Source organism: Xyrauchen texanus, chromosome 7 (genome assembly GCF_025860055.1).
Source record: "Xyrauchen texanus isolate HMW12.3.18 chromosome 7, RBS_HiC_50CHRs, whole genome shotgun sequence".
Lineage (NCBI taxonomy): Eukaryota > Metazoa > Chordata > Actinopteri > Cypriniformes > Catostomidae > Xyrauchen > Xyrauchen texanus.
Window position 1 is genome coordinate 4103503 of NC_068282.1, and position 19274 is coordinate 4122776.

Sequence of the window (19274 nt, forward strand, 5' to 3'; positions counted from 1 at the left end):
ACCACCTACAGTTAAACAGTCCTCTGCTTCATTATCCAAGACATAAACTGTAAAATATCTGAAGACATGGGGTTGTTTTTAGTATCAGTTCCCAAAATGGATATGTAATCTCGATAGAAGTACATAAACTCATAATAGCTGAGGACTGGAAAGATTTAACATAAAAAAGAACGGAGACACCTGCCCAGCAGGTCTCGGTTTACAAAAGTTAACGTGACAATACTGAGTAAACAAAAGGATAGAATCATAAAGCCTCTGTGACAAGCAATAATGAGCTGCTACATATGTGATTAATTGTGGTCCATTCTTCTACGACTAAGTGGATTTCCTTGGAATTATTTTGACTGACTTTCCTGTGGTTTTCTTATAAGTTACTCAACCGTTTGGAATCATGAAGACATTCAAAATAATGCTTCTGATCACCAATGTAGGATTTAATTGATCAAAAATACAATAAGAACCTGTGATATTGTAAATGACTATACGGTTTGAAATAGCAGTTTTCTATTTTGCTATTTTTGTATATTTGCTATTCAAATTTTACCTTTTTATTTATAAAATTTTTTTATACACGTGCTGGCAAAGCCCAATTTTTAGAGGCCATTCCTTCAATTCCTTCAGTCTACTATTAACACATTGTTACATAATCGTTACGAAATATTTCTGGTGTGCCTTAGTTCAAATCGGTTGCGCTTCTTAAAGGAATATTCCGGGTTCAATACAAGTTAAGCTCAATTGAAAGCATTTGTGGTATAATGTTGATTACAACAAAAATAAAAAAAAAATCGACTCTCTTTTTCTTTAAAAAAAGCAAAAATCTGGGCTACAGTGAGGCACGTACAATGGAAGTCAATGGGGACAATCTGTAAATGTTAAAATAATCACGATTGCAAAAGTATGGCCACAAAATGTAAACAATATATGCGTTAACATAATTTTACGTAACATAACTTTTCTGTGCAGTTAAATCCAATTTTACAACTTCGTTGCCACAAACACATAAACGTCCATACAAATGACGATTTAAACTTTACAGCTCAAATAATACACAAGAAGAATTGCAAGTGCTTTTATAAAATTAAAAGATTCACATTTCTGCCTTTAAAATTTTTTTCTGAAAAAATAAAATAAAATAAAAGTGCCTGACCTTGATTTTTGCTCTTTTTTTTTTTTTTTTTTTTAAAGAAAAGTAGGCACATACCAAACCAGTAATATACATTGAAGAAATTTGTAAATATAAATAGTCATTTATCAAATATCTATACTGTCATTTTTTTTTTCAATTTAATGCATCCTTGGTGAAAAAAAAAATATATAAATTTCTTTAAAATACATGAATAATTCATAGTGATTCCAAACTTTTGAACAGTAAAAAAATGTCTGGTCAAACCAAAAGCCCTCAAATAGTACGTAAAAGTATGCAAAAGTAATAAAACAAGAGGAGCTCTCAGTTAAGACATCCTAAAATAGTGACCCAGACAATTTCCTCTCCCAAACACAACATTGTGTTCAGTTATCTGGCTCCAAAGTAGCGGGATCGTCTGGTGGATTTTGAAAAAGGTCCGAGGACAGAACCTTGGGGGACACCTTAAGACTTTCCTGAAGGCTACGCAATGACAATCTCATCTGGTCCTCAGCTCCTTGCAATGCCTTCACCTCCATACTGTAGAAGATGTACAGCAGCAATGTGGAGAGTAGGATGGCAAAGCAAAGTGCCCCCAAGAGGTAAAAGGAGGCTTTAGGGAATGGCTGTTCAGCTCCCAGAGCAAATAATGGCACAGCAGCGATGGCAAGCTCAAGTAGTAACAAAACAAGACCCATGATGCCTGTACGAGACGTGGTGTGACGCATGCGCTCAGCACAGTGTAGACCCACCTTCACTTCAGTACGAGCTTCGTTTACCATATTTACCAGGTCGGGAATCTTATCTGAGAGAAAGAAAATACAAAATGTAGCATAAATAAAAATAATAATAATAATAACAATTAAAAAAAAGAATTTTTACCCCATTGTCATGCCTTTGTTATGTTGTTTTCAACTTTGAGTGAGCTAATATTTAAGAGTGTCTTGCATATCCAAAAACATTTATGTAAATTTAAGCAGTCATTATATTTGGGCACCAATTTGCAGAGTATTAGTTTATCGGTGAGATGCTTTCCCAGGCACTGGGAAAACCACAAATCATTTGTGTGTAATTAATATTTGAAAACCTAAAAACTAAAGCACAAATACCTGCAACACAGCCAAATTCTCTCTCTGAACATCCATAGCCCTTTTTAGTGGGAGTTAGCAGCAATTCGGCAGTAAGAGCCTCGTGGTCAGAGTAAGGGAAGGGTTGCCCAGGAACAGGACCCTTGGTAGTGGACAAAGACTCACAACTTGCATCTACTTGCCCAGATCCCTGCCAACAAACAGAATTTAGCATTCAGAATGGAAATAAGTCAAGAAAGTAGACTGTAGTCTCTTAATTTAGATAACATTTTTCAATAAATGTTAATTAACGTTAATTAAATTATGCATATTAATTAATTACTTCTATTATATCTAAATTAACATTTGTTTCAATTAATATTAAATGATTCATGAATTCAATTGGTTGAATGAATTTTAAATAATTGCAAAAAGCTTCAATGGCCAAAAAAATGAACTTTATCACAAAAACCCAAATGGTCCTGGCACAAAATGACCAGCTAACATCATTTCACTAATCATATCAGCAGCACCAGGGAAAGTGTGAATGATTCTGATTGGATTATAAGAGCAGACTGATTGCTATAAAAGGAGGGAAGAAGTGTTTCCAATCATTGTGTTCTTGTTAGCATTGGTTACCTCTAAAGAAAGACGTGCAACCATCATCGCTTTGCATCAAAATGGCCTCACATGCAAGGAAATTGCTGCAAAGAATATTGCACCTGAAAGAACCATTTACCGGATCATCAAGAACTTCAAGGAGAGAGGTTCAACTGCAGTGAGGAAGGCTTCAGCACGTCCCAGAGTGTCCAGCAAGCGCCAGGACAGTCTCCTCCTGAGGAGTCTGCTACAGAATCGTGTCACCACCAGTGCAGTGCTTGCTCAATATTGGCAGCAGGTTGGTGTGAGTGAATCTGCATGCACAGTGAGGCGAAGACTTTTGGATAATGGACTGATGTCAAGAAGGGCAGCAAAGAAGCCACTTCTCTCCAAGAAAAACATCAAGGACAGACTGAAATTCTGCAGGAAGTACAAGGATTGGACAGTAGAACACTGGTGCAAAGATATTTTCTCTGATGAAGCCCCCTTCCCACTGTTTGGGACATCTGGAAAATAGATAGTCCAGAGAAGAAAAGGTGATCGCTACCATGAGTCCTGTGTCTTGCCAACAGTGAAGCATCCTGAGACCATCTGTGTGTGTGGTTGCTTTTCATCACAGGGAGTGGGATCTCTCACAATTCTGCCCAAAACACTGCTATGAATAAAGAATGGTATCAAAACGTCCTGCAAGAGCAACTTCTCCCAACAATCAAGGAGCAATTTGGTGATGATCCGTGCATTTTCCAGCATGATGGAGCACCATGTCACAAGGCAAGAGTGATAATGAAGTAGCTCGGAGAACATTACATTGAAATTTTGGATCCGTGGCCAGGCAACTCCCCGGATCTTAATCCCATAGAGAACCTGTGGTCAATCCTCAAAAGGCGAGTGGACAAGCAGAAGCCCACAAATTGTGATCAACTCTGCACTAATAAGGCAAGAATGGATCGCCATCGGTCAGCATTAAATTAAATGACGTACAACAGACACTACCATTATATACTCTATACTTGCCATTGTACTTTACAAATGTCCTTTAAAATGTAAATAAAAGGCTTTAATGAGGATGACATTTTTGTGCATTACAGTAGGCTACTGAAAATTGGGTCTCAAATCCCAAAACCTTTATGGTCTTAAAAATAGGCTTCATTTTCTTGTGGTGATTTTGTTTTTGTTCATGAGATTCACCCATAAATCAAAATGTTTGCTGTTGTTGCTATAATTTTATTAAACTACAATATTTACCTTGAAAAGGATGTAGTCTATCCGAATTCCTCCCTCATATGGAATGAGCTCATCCGTGTTTGTGAAAGGATTCTCAGTTATGTGTGTGTTTCCCCCCTCACATCCCTGGTATTAATGACGGGCATAATCACAACTTTAGATCGCACATTGCTATTTCAAGATTTCAGGAAATATCAAGCTGCAATACAAACATCAAAGCTGGTGGCCTCAGTGAAACAATCCAGTAGTCCGGTGCAGTTACGCAACAGTCTGGTACCGAGATCGTCCGGATGCATGTTTAAATCTCCGCCCAGGATCACCACATCCGCTCCAGCACTAGTATGCCTTCAAAGAAAACGCTTTTAGTAGTGAGCAATGTAAATAGAAATCTGAAAATGTCGGTAGACACCCATGGCCACGATCATAGAATTTAGAAGAAAGTTTAGGTTTATATGAGAATGTTTGAGACTCAGTTAAGTTAGTACAGTTTTAATTCACTACTTTTCAAAGGACCAAATAAAGAGTGTTTTAATACCTTATGAACTGTTGTAGCTCCCATGTCTGCACCACTCTGTGCGGTAGATACGAGTCTCTCTCTCTGCAGTACTCTGCATGCAACTGCGGGAAAAACAAACAGCTTGCAACTCCACAACACAACCATATGTGTATACACATATTTTGGAAGAACTTACATGAGTGACGAAGACATGAACTGTCAGTCCACTGATGTTGAGCAAGACCTTGCCGACAGCCTTGCCACCGAACCAGTCTCCATGTTGGGCCTGATGTAAGAAGGATAGATTAGAGGTGCATTTAAAACATTGCTCTGTTTGTTTGAGCAACCTGACACGGCAACACTGACTCAATCAATGGAGTGAGGTTGGGGCGGGACCTTCCGTTTGGAAACAGTCATTATGTTGGCTTGACAAAGCCATTCTAAAGACATGTTTTTTTTCAAAGACCAAAATTTCAGACTGTAACTCCTCCTACAGCTTTCAAGCTACATCCAACAAACTTGGCACAGACCTTCAGACTGTTCTGACACGGGTTGCTTTGACTTATCGAACTGTTCAGAATTATATTTTTTGCACAGCAGGCGATCACATATCCTTAAAATCCCATAGACTTGCATTAACGGAATGTTTAAATGGGTCAAGACAATTCAAACTTCATCGTCAAATTGAAATTCAAAAATTCAAATGTAAACAAGACCTTTAAACTGTCTCTCTCTCTCTCTTGCCCTGTTTTCTTTCTTTCTCTCTATACAAAATTTTGTCAAGCTAACATCAATGTTTACCTGATGACCGAGAACATCTCAAAATACTTTTTATCTTAATTTACAAAAGTATATCTATTCTAAATATGATTTATCATACATTTCAAACATATTTAAATTCTTTTTCTGAAATATTTAAGTGTGTTAATACTTAAGTGTGATTTAAGTGTCCAAATACATGCTACTATGTTCAATTTTTTTCTTTCTTTTTTCTCTTTCTTTCTTTCTTTTCATGTAAAGTAGAACATCAGCATAGTTTAGGATGTTTGTGCTTGAATGGTGCAGACCCACCATGTAAGGATAGCCATTTAATGAGTATCTGTACAGGAAAGCATCATGGATTCTGTGTTTGGAGAATACGGCCAGACCGCTTCCTATAAAACCACTAAGGAAGAAATTGATTAGTAGAAAATACTTGGCTAACCCCTCTTCTTTTGTGTATGAACTTGTACATTGCACAAACTACTTTTTTGGGACAAAGAAAATGCCTATCAAATGTTGTCACATGCCATTTCTATGCATTCAAAACTCAATACTTACCTTTTAAAGTAATGTGAATATGGATAAACATTGCCAAGTTTCTTCTTTAGAAAGAGAAAGTCTTTCTCACACCACACCTGTAAAACATCATGAATTTTACATTGATGTAATCTTACATCAAAACACAAAACAAATTATAATGTTTAATAATTTATCAGGGTAAAATTGTATATTTTTCTTATTTTCTGATTTTACATTATGTATCTCAGGGTGTAAATAAGGTGGCTCCGAAAAACTGCTTTTGTTTCATTCTGAATCATGTCAAATGTATCTGATAGAACTTTTGTGTTGATACGACAAAGCAATCAAAAGTTATAGCATAACAAACAAAACATTATCATAGTGTCCAAAAGCCTCTCCAAACAAATAAAACATAATAAACATAAGAACAAATTACACAAGCAATAACAATAATGACAAAAGGTCTGTATAGCATGCAGACATGATTTTAGTAATTAGTTTTTATTCTGTGCCATTTGAGTCATCATTAAGTCTGTATCATGTATTTGGCGCCATCTCCTGGTGGCCATATGTAACATTGTGCTTCATGTGGATTATCTAATGATCTATGAATCCAATTACCTTGTTTGTGGGCTTGTTTTAAAGATAATCAGCTCCTCAAAGTAATGGTAGGTGATATGTATATATATATATATATATATATATATAGCCACATTTTGTAAATCTGGAATGGGGTCTTTTAGAAAACTTTTGACTGTTGTTGCTCAATATTATTCATGCATCCATGTTTGTAAACATCTGTTTGTGTGCTTGTTTATTTGTTTGACCTCTTGCAGTAATGCGATATCAAGCTCCTCTTTATTCAGCAGGTCTCCGATCAAAACGAAACGCTCTACGCAGTGCTTACTGACGTACCTGATCCCCCTAAATCAATCACAACAAACACAATTAAACCATATTGGTATACAGGAAATACACTCACAATTGACTTAATTTACACTATTAGCTAACATTCATGAATATTTCTTAATTTATTATTCATCATTTCAATGCAATTACAGGAGTTGTTGGTTTTTATAGAGATCAATCAAATAAGAGATCTATTAAATAAGCTCTGTTTATCCAATAGGATCTTATATGATTATTAAAGGGTGTTTACACGACCAGTTATTTGCAAAGCGACTGAAGTTTAATTTTCAATTTTCAATTCTTCTTTATTGTTTTGGGAATCATAATAGTCCAATCGGGAACTATGTAAATCCTGTAAAAAATGTTTTACCTTGCAATATTCTAGCAATGACTCTAAATGATGATATAAATGTGATATGATATATTTCTTATTTCTTATTTTAGGACGTGTGTACAATGTGAAGTGTGAACTCACCAGCAGTTGAGAGAGAAGACACGTAATCTGATTGGTGCAGATGTTGGCATGGCGATGAGTGTGGGGTCTTTTTGGATGGTATGAGCCAGTCTGTTGTGACAGGGGAAAGAATTCCGATTGTTAGTGGAACCTGTTCAGCTCAAACTAGTGCCAAAACAACACCGAGTATTGATATGATTCAGATATGCATTTTCTCAATCTAATCAGGGCTTAAACATTTTTTACATTTACACAAAATAATGCACAGAAAACCTTTGACCAGATAACCTTTGTAAAGCTGCTTGGAACAACATACATAGTAAAAGAACTATTCAAATAAATAGAGACAAATTAAATACAACAATAGACATGTTTTAATCAGCAAACAGATTGCAACTACCACCTCATTATCACACAAAGCAAATAACCCAAAGACACATTACAAGTGTAAAACTACATTTACATTACATTTACCTTGCTTGGCTAGGACATTTATCTCCACTAAACCATGACCTGCAGAACTGTTATACGTTAGTCCTTATTTTGCCTACAGAATACAGCCTACAAGCAACTTCAGAGAGTGTACGAGCAATTGAAATACCTTGGAACAAGAGTAAATCCACAGAGAAAAGTCGTTGATACAATGGACAGCTTTGAAAGGCTTGTCTGACAAACAGATGCTCATAAATCATAGAGCCTGGCGCCCAACAATTCTGCTGGATATGTTAATGGCTCCACCTCTATCCTGAGAGGTCAAAGGTCCCTTTACAGAACTTGCTGTGTCAACACTGTACACAATAACCCTGACAGACTGCAACAGGAACTGAACAGCAACTTTTAAATAATTCATTTGAAAGAAGAAAAGATACGTTTTATTTCTTAATTTTCTTTAGAATAGTTTATTTATTTTTTTATTTGCATTTTTTTTTATTTTGATTGTATTTTATTGTCTACTCTTTTGGGTTTTTAAGTATTTTTAAGACATAAAAAAAACATTTAATGTATATTTAAGTCTATATATTGATTATTTGATCATTCTTTATAATTTATTATTATTGTACGTATTTTTAATAAAAAATATTTTTAAATGTTAAATGTTAATATTTTATTGTATTCAAATATTTTTAAATGTTCATATTGTATTTTTAAATAATGTTTTTATTATTTTATTGTATATATTTTTATTGTATTGTATTTTTAATTTTCAAATATTTTTAAAATGTTACTGTTAATATTGTTTTGTATTTTTATTATACATTTAAGCCTACATATAATTTGTTTTATATAATTTTATTGTATTATTGTATGTATTTGTATTTTATTTTATTTTATTTTTTAAATTATTTTAAACATTAATTTTAATATTGCATTATATTTTATAAATATATTTAAGACTATAGATTTATTCATTTATATCTTTTATATATTAATAAAAAATATTTTTAAATGTTACTATTGTATAGTATTTGTAATTATATTTTAGCCTATGTATTTTTATTTTTTTTATTGTATTTTTAACTTCTTAAATCATAAAATATTTTATTGTATTCTACAGTATATTTATAATTTATCCTACATATTTATAATTTGTATTCTATATTTATTATAAGTGATTATATATTATTTTTATTTTTCTTGTGTGTGAATATTTTATATATTTTTCTTGTTGTGAATTTTCTCACATTGTCAAATGGTTAAAATCCAAAGTCATGTTTTATACCAGCTTATCAAAACACCCATGATAATGTTTTTGGTCAGATAGAGGTGTTGAAAGTAAAGACACTTAAAAAGGCATCCAGACATACTGTGAAAATGCCAGCCATGATGGAGGAATACCAGAAAACATCCAGCTTATTAACACGATTTATTACAATGTTTTCCTTTCTGAAGTATTCTGACTGGCCATTTCATATAAACAAACCTTTATTTGAATTTCTTCTGAAAGCCGCAAAGTGCCTTCCAGCTTGTACGTAACTTTCCAGCAATTTATACATAAACATATTTCAGAAACTGAATCTCAGTGGACACAATAAAGTCAACATATGCGTGTGATGACAGTGAAAACAAGCCTGTATTCATTTTCAAACAGGACGAATCAGCATCGCTCGTACGTTCTGATCATCCAGGAACTGTAAACACAGACACAGCAGCTGCGCTCAAGCACCATAGAGGCACCAGTGATCCACACTTACTGCTTAATATAAAGATATTACACAAGTGACTAGGACTGTGCCAAGTATAATGTATAAAGTATCATGGTACTAACATGGTTTCTTGGCATCATGGCTGTACTGTACTAGTACTGTAATGGAGAATGACCAAAATCTCTTAAACGTTTGGTCAAGATTACGATCAAAAGAACAGATTTCAAATCAACAACACTGGCATCATAATTGTGATTCTTTACCTCATATTATGCTAATAAAACACATTGTCGAGTTTATTGACAGGCAATGTCTGTATTTAAAATATAATTGGCTCTTTTACTTGTAAGGCGGGACTTCCTTTCTACACCCGTTCACTGTTGGCTGCCGTTGGGCGTTCCAATTTCTCCCATTTATTTTTATAGTAGTGGCCCGTCTCTGCTAAATAATCTCTGGTAGAATTCATATTAAGAGCATTAGTTTTGTGGTGTTCTGCATGTGCCACAATTCTGCAGGCGCAGATAATTTTTGTGTGCTCAGAATTTAATCTTGCACATGCAAAATTATATTTTGAGAGCACAAAACATTTCTGCGTGTGCAGAATTGTGGCACATGCAGAACACCACAAAACTAATGCTCTTAATATGAATTTTGAATTCATATTAAGAGCATTTTGAATTCAATTTCGTGTAAGATGAAATTGAGCGCGCAAAAATGTTCTGCGCGTGCAAGATGAAATTGAGCGCGCAAAAATGTTCTGCGCGTGCAAGATGAAATTGAGCGCACAAAAATGTTCTGCGCGTGCAAGATGAAATTGAGCGCGCAAAAATGTTCTGCGCGTGCAAGATGAAATTGAGCGTGCAAAAATGTTCTGCGCGTGCAAGATGAAATTGAGCGCACAAAAATGTTCTCGCTGCGTGCAAGATGAAATTGAGCATGCAAAAATGTTCTGCTGCGTGCAAGATGAAATTGAGCGTGCAAAAATGTTCTCTGCGCGTGCAAGATGAAATTGAGCGCTAAAAATGTTCTCGCGCGTGCAAGATGAAATTGAGCCGCAAAAAATGTTCTGCTGCGTGCAAGATGAAATTGAGCGTGCAAAAATGTTCTCTGGCGTGCAAGATGAAATTGAGCGCACAAAAATGTTCTGCGCGTGCAAGATGAAATTGAGCACGCAAAAATGTTCTGCTTGCGTGCAAGATGAAATTGAGCGTGCAAAAAATGCTCATGCGCGTGCAAGATGAAATTGAGCTGCAAAAATGTTCTGCTGCGTGCAAGATGAAATTGAGCTGCAAAAATGTTCTGCGCATGCAAGATGAAATTGAGCGTGCAAAAATGTTCTGCTGCGTGCAAGATGAAATTGAGCTGCAAAAAATGTTCTGCTGCGTGCAAGATGAAATTGAGCGCACAAAAATTTTCTACACATGCAAGATGAAATGAAACTCAAAAATGTTCTGCGCGTGCAAGATGAAATTGAGCATGCAAAAAATGCTCTGCTGCGTGCAAGATGAAATTGAGCTACAAAAATGTTCTCTGGCGTGCAGCAAGATGAAATTGAGCGTCAAAAATGTTCTCGTGCGTGCAAGATGAAATTGAGCATGCAAAAATGTTCTGCTGCGTGCAAGATGAAATTGAGCGTGCAAAAATGTTCTGCGCGTGCAAGATGAAATTGAGCGCGCAAAAATGTTCTGCGCGTGCAAGATGAAATTGAGCGTGCAAAAATGTTCTGCGCGTGCAAGATGAAATTGAGCGCACAAAAATGTTCTACACATGCAAGATGAAATGAAACTCAAAAATGTTCTGCGCGTGCAAGATGAAATTGAGCGTGCAAAAAAGTTCTCTGCGCGTGCAAGATGAAATTGAGCGTGCAAAAATGTTCTCTTGGCGTGCAAGATGAAATTGAGCGTGCAAAAAATGTTCTGCGTGTCCAAGATGAAATTGAGCACACAAAAATTTTCTACACAAGCAAGATGAAATGAAACTCAAAAATGTTCTGCGCGTGCAAGATGAAATTGAGCGTGCAAAAATGTTCTGCGCGTGCAAGATGAAATTGAGCGTGCAAAAATGCTCTGCGCGTGCAAGATGAAATTGAGCGTGCAAAAATGTTCTGTGCGTGCAAGATGAAATTGAGCATGCAAAAATGTTCTGCGCGTGCAAGATGAAATTGAGCGTGCAAAAATGTTCTGCGCGTGCAAGATGAAATTGAGCGTGCAAAAATGTTCTGCGCGTGCAAGATGAAATTGAGCGCGCAAAAATGTTCTGCGCGTGCAAGATGAAATTGAGCGCGCAAAAATGTTCTACACATGCAAGATGAAATGAAACTCAAAAATGTTCTGCGCGTGCAAGATGAAATTGAGCGTGCAAAAATGTTCTGCGCGTGCAAGATGAAATTGAGCGCGCAAAAATGTTCTGCGCGTGCAAGATGAAATTGAGCGTGCAAAAATGCTGCGCGTGCAAGATGAAATTGAGCGCGCAAACATTCTGCGCGTGCAAGATGAAATTGAGCGTGCAAAAATGTTCTGCGCGTGCAAGATGAAATTGAGCGTGCAAAAATGCTGCGCGTGCAAGATGAAATTGAGTGTCATGCTGATGGAAAAATCCAAATTGAAACATTGTTATTTGGAGTGAGATTTACTTGGGAAGAAAGAGAGCGTGAGACAGAGCCTGAAAGCGTGTCTTACGCCAAATGAGTGAGAGTTGGCAACCCTGATTTTGACACTTTATGTTGATCAAATGCAGTGTTGGGTAAGTTACTCTAAAAAAGTAATTAGTTTCTACTACATCTACAGTGTAATTAGATTACTAATTACTCTGTCTGAAATGTAACTGCATTACTTATTAATTACTTTCTAAAACCCTTATCAACCATGACCAGGTGAAAAATACAAGGATAGACATGAAACTGATCTTTTAATCCTTTCAAATAAATCATATCAAATCAAATAAATTATTCATGAACTGACCAAAGAATTTAAGAAGGCTGCGTTAAATTAGACAACATACATTTTAAACATTAATTTCGATTTAAAATTCACTCTTGTTTTATATAGAATTGTTCTAGAAGTCTATACAGTATTTAACACATTTACATCAGAAGTAATTACATTAAGAGTAAACCTTACTTTACTTTTATGAAAAAGTAATTGGATTAAAGTAATTAATTACTTAGTAATGCACTAATATTATTGTATCTAATGCAATGGCGTTTTAAGTGTGACTTAAGTGTTCAAATACTTCTTAGTGCCACTGTAAACAAGCATGGGCCCAAGTCAACGCTAGAGAAGTAAAACGACTTGCTCGATGTAAATAATGTAAACATATATAACGTGGACAATATCTGATGTCGTACAGTTGATCTTACCTTGCATTGATATTTGAAATAATGTTGCGTACAAAACCATCCAAATCTATTTCACTCCGCGTGCAAACTGCGTTATAAACGGTGTAATAAACGAACTTTAAGGAACACACTGCGAGCTATTTCGTGTCCATTGGTTAGAAGAGTCCACTACTTCCTCATCTGCCAGTGACCTGGATGTCGTTCAATACAAACGTGTTAATGTATTGAGCTTTATGCATTTTTTTTTTTTACTTTGTTAACTTGAAACCTTTAAAGATTGCTAAATGACCAAACATGTCCATCTAAAAGCTGACGACATTAATGTGAAAAATAAAACTTGATCAACACACTGAAATTGGCGTGCATGATTTTCTATAATTTATACGTAATGCATCGAAACAGTATCCCTCCGCAACTACTATTAATCAAGTTTTGCTTTAACTAAAAAGCGCCACCTTCCAACACTTTGCTGAAAGCCTGCAGCATGCAAGTTACGTACATACGTAACGGCAACGTCATTAACAACGCTGCTGTGGAATGTTGGGAAATGGAGTTTTCTCTTGCAATGGCATAGTGGGCGGGTTTGATTGGGGTGTTCAGGTTGATACAACTGATAATGTATCACAACGGAGCATGCATGCATTACAATATTACTACAGAATTCATTAACAAGAGATAATTCATCCATGACAAAGGACTTCTTATCTGATAAACCTTTTTCAAATGATTATTTCTTAAATTAACCTTACAGGCCGCACCAAACATCAGTCCTGACGGATCTCCTTAAACTTTGTGCTACCTTCAGGACATTTTTATCTTCTTGATCATTTTGACTGTTAATGCCAACGGCATAGATTTAGCCAAAGGTATTTTTTGGGGAGTTTTGATATTTCAACCTCAGTTCCTATAATACATCAATAATACAATGTGTACCCTAAATAGTTACACTCATGGCCTTCAGGACAAATATTTCCCCATTGAAACCCATTAAACCTGCAATATTTGATCCCAGTGCCATTAAAGCATCAAATTATGAATTCTATGATATAATCCTTTCATTAAGGAAGAGCCCTGCCTTCAAAATAAAACAAATTCCTCCAGAGGGCGCCATTATTTTCATGTTTAGACTATGGAGCAAATCCATGCTTTTTTTTCCTATTTTCTGTTTGCCGTATTAAATAGCACTGTAGACCAGTTGAATTAAAAGGGTTAAAATGGGAAATAATATTAATATATAATGTTATTATGGCAGTTTTTTGAAGCTGACATTTTTGTCCTCTAAGTAACTTTTTAAATTGATGCAGAAGGGATAAGTCACTAATAAACTAATAATATAATGTTAACACTTTATAATTCCATTTGACATTAACAAAAATATACTGTAGGCATGACTAATTATTAACAGATTAGTAGCTAGTTCATCAACATTTAAATATTTAAAATCAAACTTTCATGACATTCTCTGGGTCATGTTGATGTTAAGCGTTGTATCAGGGACGGATTACCGACCGGGCCAATGGGGCCAGTGCCCAGGGGCCCTCGACCACCAGGGGGCCCTTGACTGCCCGGGGCTTTAAGGCTGCACAATCTAGTTTGGCGATCCCCCAGCTTGAAAACCCTTTTGACCAAGAACAACGAACACCCCCTTACCGTTATCGTGCATATTATGGATTCACACATTTGAATTTGACACGCTATTTTTTTTTCTGAATCTCGTGTGAGCACTAGATTAATCTGTCTTTATTTAAAACACCCTACGTAATTGACACATAAAAAACAAGAAACTCTGCTTAAACCATCTTCACATGGTATATCTCTCCCTCAGTCTCTGTGTGCACTTAAAAAAGAGAGAGCGGGAAAGGACAGCGCACGTGGCTGCGCTTCATGTTTGTTTTATGTTGAGTATTGTCATTAAAACTTTGATTGTCATTAAAAAAGTTTGCTACATTTACATTGTTAAAGGTGGTGGAAACACATAACAGGTCTTTGAAAACGGTCCATAGAGCTGTTCAGCCTTGACATTAATTTGTAGACAAACCTGGAATAGGGATTTTAGAATTACGAGTATAATAAGATATGTGGTGAAAATTTGTTATATCACAGTCATACATCAGTAGTGGATTTTGAAGCCGTTGTGTGTTTTAAAAATGCATGTTGCTGTTGTTAAACAAGGAATACAATAATGGTCCATAAAACATGCATCTCACACGCTGATGGTAGTTGTAGTCCTTAATTAGCACATGCATTTTTAAAAATATAGTAGCTTAAAAAATTACGTTTTGAGGTATGACTGTACCATGTTAAATTTTCATTCTAAAAACCCATTGGAAATTCCAGAGGGAACCTATGGCTCGAAAAAGTGTGACGATGACAACATTTTTGCAAAACGAAATTCCATGCATTATTACAAGCTTGGCTGCCGTTTCCCAGTGGGGGGCGCCAAAAGCGAGTGAAATGGTGTCATAATCAGACAAGGTTTTTTAGATGAAAGTTCGATGAACGTTTTAATGAGACTAAACATGTGTAAATATTTGTATGAACATAAAAAGATTCAACAACTAAGACATAAACTTAAGTTTCACAGATATGTGACTAACAGAAATGGAATAATGTGTCCCTGAACGGGGGGGCAGTCAGTATCTGGTGTTGCCATCACGACTGCATTATGTACTGCAGTGCATCTCCTCCTCATGGACTGCACAGGATTTGCCAGTTCTTGTTACCCCACACTTCCACCAAGGCACTTGCAAGTTCCCAGACATTTCTGGGGGGAATGGCCCTAGCCCTCACCCTCCGATTCAAACAGGTCCCAAACGTGAGATCTGGGCTCTTCGCTGGCCATGGCAGAACACTGGCATTCCTGTCTTGCAGGAAATCGTGCACAAAACAAGCAGTATGCACAATCCCTCCATATGACTGGTGGCATTGTCATGCTGAGGGTCATGTCAGGATGAGCCTGCAGGAAGGGCACCACATGAGGGAGGAGGATGTCTTCCCTGTAATGCACAGCGTTGAGATTGCCTGGAATAACAACAAGCTCAGCCCGATGATGCTGTGACACACCGCCCCAGACCATGACGGACCCTCCGCCTCCAAATCGATCCCGCTCCAGAGTATAGGCCTCAGGAATGCTCATTCTTTTGATGATAAACGCGAGTCCTACCGTCATCCCTGGTGAGACAAAACCTTGTCAGTCAAGAGCACTTTTTGCTAGTCCTGTCTGGTCCAGCAAAGGTGGGTTTGTGCCAATAGGCGACGTGGTTACCGTTGATATCTGTAAGGATCTTATTTACAACAGGCCTACAAGCCCTCAGTCCAACCTCTCTCAGCCTATCAGTCTGAGCACTGATGGAGGGATTGTGCATTCCTGGTTTAACTCGGGAAGTTGTTGCCATCCTGTACCTCCCCCGCAGGTGTGATATTTGGATGTACCGATCCTGTGCAGGTGTTGTTACACGTGGTCTGCCACTGCGAGGATGATCAGCTGTCCTTCCTGTCTCCCTGTAGCACTGTCTTAGGTGTCTCGCAGTACGGACATTGCAATTTATTGCCCTGACCACATCTGCAGTCTAAGGCACATTCACACGGATGAGCAGGGACCCTGGGCATCTTTCTTTTCGTGTTATTCAGAGTCAGTAGAAAGGTCTCTTTAGTGTCCTAAGTGTTTATAACTGTGACCTTAATTGCCTACCGTCTGTAAGCTATTAGTGTCTTAACGACCGTTCCACAGCTGCATGTTCATTAATTGTTTATGGTAAATGGTCTGCACTTACATAGTGCTTTTTTTAACCTTAGTGGTTTTCAAAGCGTTTACACTGTGACTCACCTATTCGCACACACACTCACACACCAATGACGGCAGAGCTGCCATGCAAGGGCTTGTCTGCCATTGGGAAGAAATGAGGATTCAGTGTCTTGCAGGCCATAAGGGGCCAGGAATCAAACCGACAAGCCTGCTATTAATGGCCAACCTGCTCTACCACCTGAGCCACAGCCAACACAAAATGACATTTACATTTTTGGCCTTTCAAAAATATTCAGTGACCAATACAGCCACCATTCTTTTCAATAACTACCATGAGCCTTCCATCCATAGAGTTTCTTGATCCCGATCAACTTCTACTGAAGCAGCAACCACAGCCTCCCAAATGCTGTTCAAAGAGGTGTATTGTCTTCCCTCACTGTAAATCTCACATCTGAGAAGGGCCCACAAGTTAACAATAGGATTCAAGTCAGTTGAGGAAGGGGGCCAAATCATTATTTGGGCATCTTTGAGGCCCTTACTGGCTAGCCAAGCAGTGGAGTACTTGGATGCATGTGATAGAGCATTGTCCTGCATAAAGATCCTGGCCTTCTTGAATTCGGAGGACTACTTCCTGAACCACTACTTCAAGAAAGTACTTTCCAGAAACTGGCAGTAGGTTTGAGAGTTGAGTTTCAGTCCATCTTCAACTCGAAAGGGTCCAACTACCACATCCTTAATGATAGCAGCTCATACCAGTACCCCTCCTCCACCTTGCTGGTGCCTGACTCGAAGTGGTGCCCTGTGTCCATTAGTGATCCAGCCACGGGCCCGTCCATCTGGTCCATCAAGAGTCACTCTCATTTCATCTGTCTTGATGTATTTCTTTGCCCAATCATGACGAATAAGTTGATTGCCCAATCAACTTATGAATCTTATTCAGCGGTGGTCGTGTTTCAGCCTTCTTGACCTTGGCCAAGTCTCTGAGCACTTGACACCTTGTACTTCAGACACTCCAGGTAGGTTGCAGTTCTGGAATATGGTAGCACTGCAGTTAATTTGCAACTTTTCTATTTTTTCATAAAATTATTTTGCACCCCAGTTGACTATTCACAACAAAACGTTTGATTGTCCGGTGGTCACGCCTCAATAGTTTAGCCATTTCAAGAGTGTTGCATCCGTCTAAAAGGCATTTTACAATATTTGACTCATCAGTGTCAGTTAAATCTCTTTTTTGCCCATTTTACCTGAGGTAATGAAGCTGCCTAATAATTAAGCACACCTTGATATAAGGTCATTATACAAATAATACCACATGAAAATGATTGAATCCAATAAGCATTAGAGTTCATATGGTTTGGAGTTGAAAAATGTGCATGGAAATAATGATAAGATCAGAATACTCCCTTGCCTAATAATTGTGCACGCAGTGAATGACCACATTTTTATTTAGATTTCCTGAAGTCAACCCAAGCATGCACACTTTATAAAAGAAACATTTTTAAAAAAGAAAAGAAAAAAAAAAAGAGACACTTTTACAAAGTTGTAAATGTGTTTTAAGAAATAAGGATCCAAGAAGACCCATGCCATTTTATTGGTATTGCTATACATTGTTTTGATTATATTGTACAAACCCCTAACATCGAAGATATTCAATACATAACTGCAATGCACAATCGGTATCCAAGGCCACAATGAACTGTTAAAAAACGGGGGAAAGCTTTTGCCAACACCACTTAGATTATGGCATAAAATAACAAAAGTAACACACAAATTTCAATGTATGCATACAGCATCTATCGAAAGTCAAAGAGCAAACATAAAATTAGTAATTATAATAATAATTATAAAAAGTACAAACAAGAGCCTGTAAGAAAAATTACAATTGAGGAAACTGTCGTCATTGAAGTTAAAACAAAAATGTAGGTTAAGGCTGTACCAATATACATAACATATCTGCTTTTAATGTGTACTCAAGATTTAGCAGTACCTTCAGAAATTTAACTAAACTATAAAATTGATGTTTGGACTTTTAAACTGTATCAGCGAGCACCATCTCCTGTCTAGAGAACATCTCATAAACAAGTGCTGCCTTCAGTACATTTTAGGGGATTGTGGAATAGAAACACTGCGTGGCATCTTTAGAGGCAGGCGTTGAAAACATCGAATTTGATCTGAATATTTACAAATTCAAGTTTTTAATGACCTTTCCAGTAGTATCAAAGGATACCAATGATCTAATTAAAAAAAGTTGTTTAAATGGCATTAGATGTTAATGCAAAAATGCACACATAACGTGGTGCACGAAGACTGAATTTTGACCCCAAATGTACATCCAAAGAGAGCAACAAAATAAAAAATAACCAAACCATACGAACAATAACAAACACCTTAAATTATTGACTTTCCCTTTTAGACTTTAACATCAGGAACATTAAAAATAATTGTTGGTTTGGCAGCAACAGGTACATTTATGAGAAATGAACTTGTTGAATGCACAATGCAGGGAAGTCGTGAAAGTGGGGGGAAAATCGATAAAATGCAAACATTCGGATTGAGGATTTAAAGCAACAGAGTATGACAACAATGCAACATCTTCCATTTAAAAACACTTAAAAACACTGTCAAGCAATTGTTTCATTTATTAAACTTGTAAAATATGTATCGATGGGCAGCAACGGTGAAACTCTATTCTTTGCATTAGGCTGACAACTGAATATATGCTCAGTCACGTTTGACCTTTTTTAGTTAACGCATCTTGAGGAAGCTTCAATGAACATCCGAGTTAAATATTTGTCATGTTGTAGTTTCAGGAATTGTGTTACCTATCCTTACTGTTCTAGTCAAGAGGTAGTCAAAAGGCACTTCAGAGTATCAATCAACTTAGTGTTCTTTGA

General features: G+C 36.8%; 1 protein-coding gene across 4 annotated transcripts; it reads right to left on the reverse strand.

Annotated features, from left to right (window-relative positions):
• Nucleotides 1-755: 755 nt before the first annotated feature.
• Nucleotides 756-13053, reverse strand: LOC127647021 (sphingomyelin phosphodiesterase 2-like). 4 transcript variants are annotated; one of them, XM_052131074.1, is made up of 12 exons: nt 7756-7796; nt 7629-7675; nt 7176-7265; nt 6619-6715; nt 5831-5907; nt 5582-5675; nt 4707-4796; nt 4550-4632; nt 4227-4359; nt 4036-4140; nt 2233-2401; nt 756-1928 (listed from the first exon to the last, which is right to left on the reverse strand). In XM_052131074.1, the coding sequence occupies exons 3-12, from the start codon at nt 7223-7225 to the stop codon at nt 1510-1512; spliced, it is 1317 nt and encodes a 438-aa protein (XP_051987034.1). In that variant the 5' UTR covers nt 7226-7265; nt 7629-7675; nt 7756-7796; the 3' UTR covers nt 756-1509. The 4 variants fall into 4 exon arrangements, with proteins under 4 accessions (XP_051987034.1, XP_051987031.1, XP_051987032.1 ...); XM_052131071.1 differs by lacking the exons at nt 7629-7675; nt 7756-7796 and adding an exon at nt 12657-13053; XM_052131072.1 differs by lacking the exon at nt 7629-7675 and having other exon boundaries at nt 7756-7870.
• Between the last annotated feature and the right edge of the window lie 6221 nt (nt 13054-19274).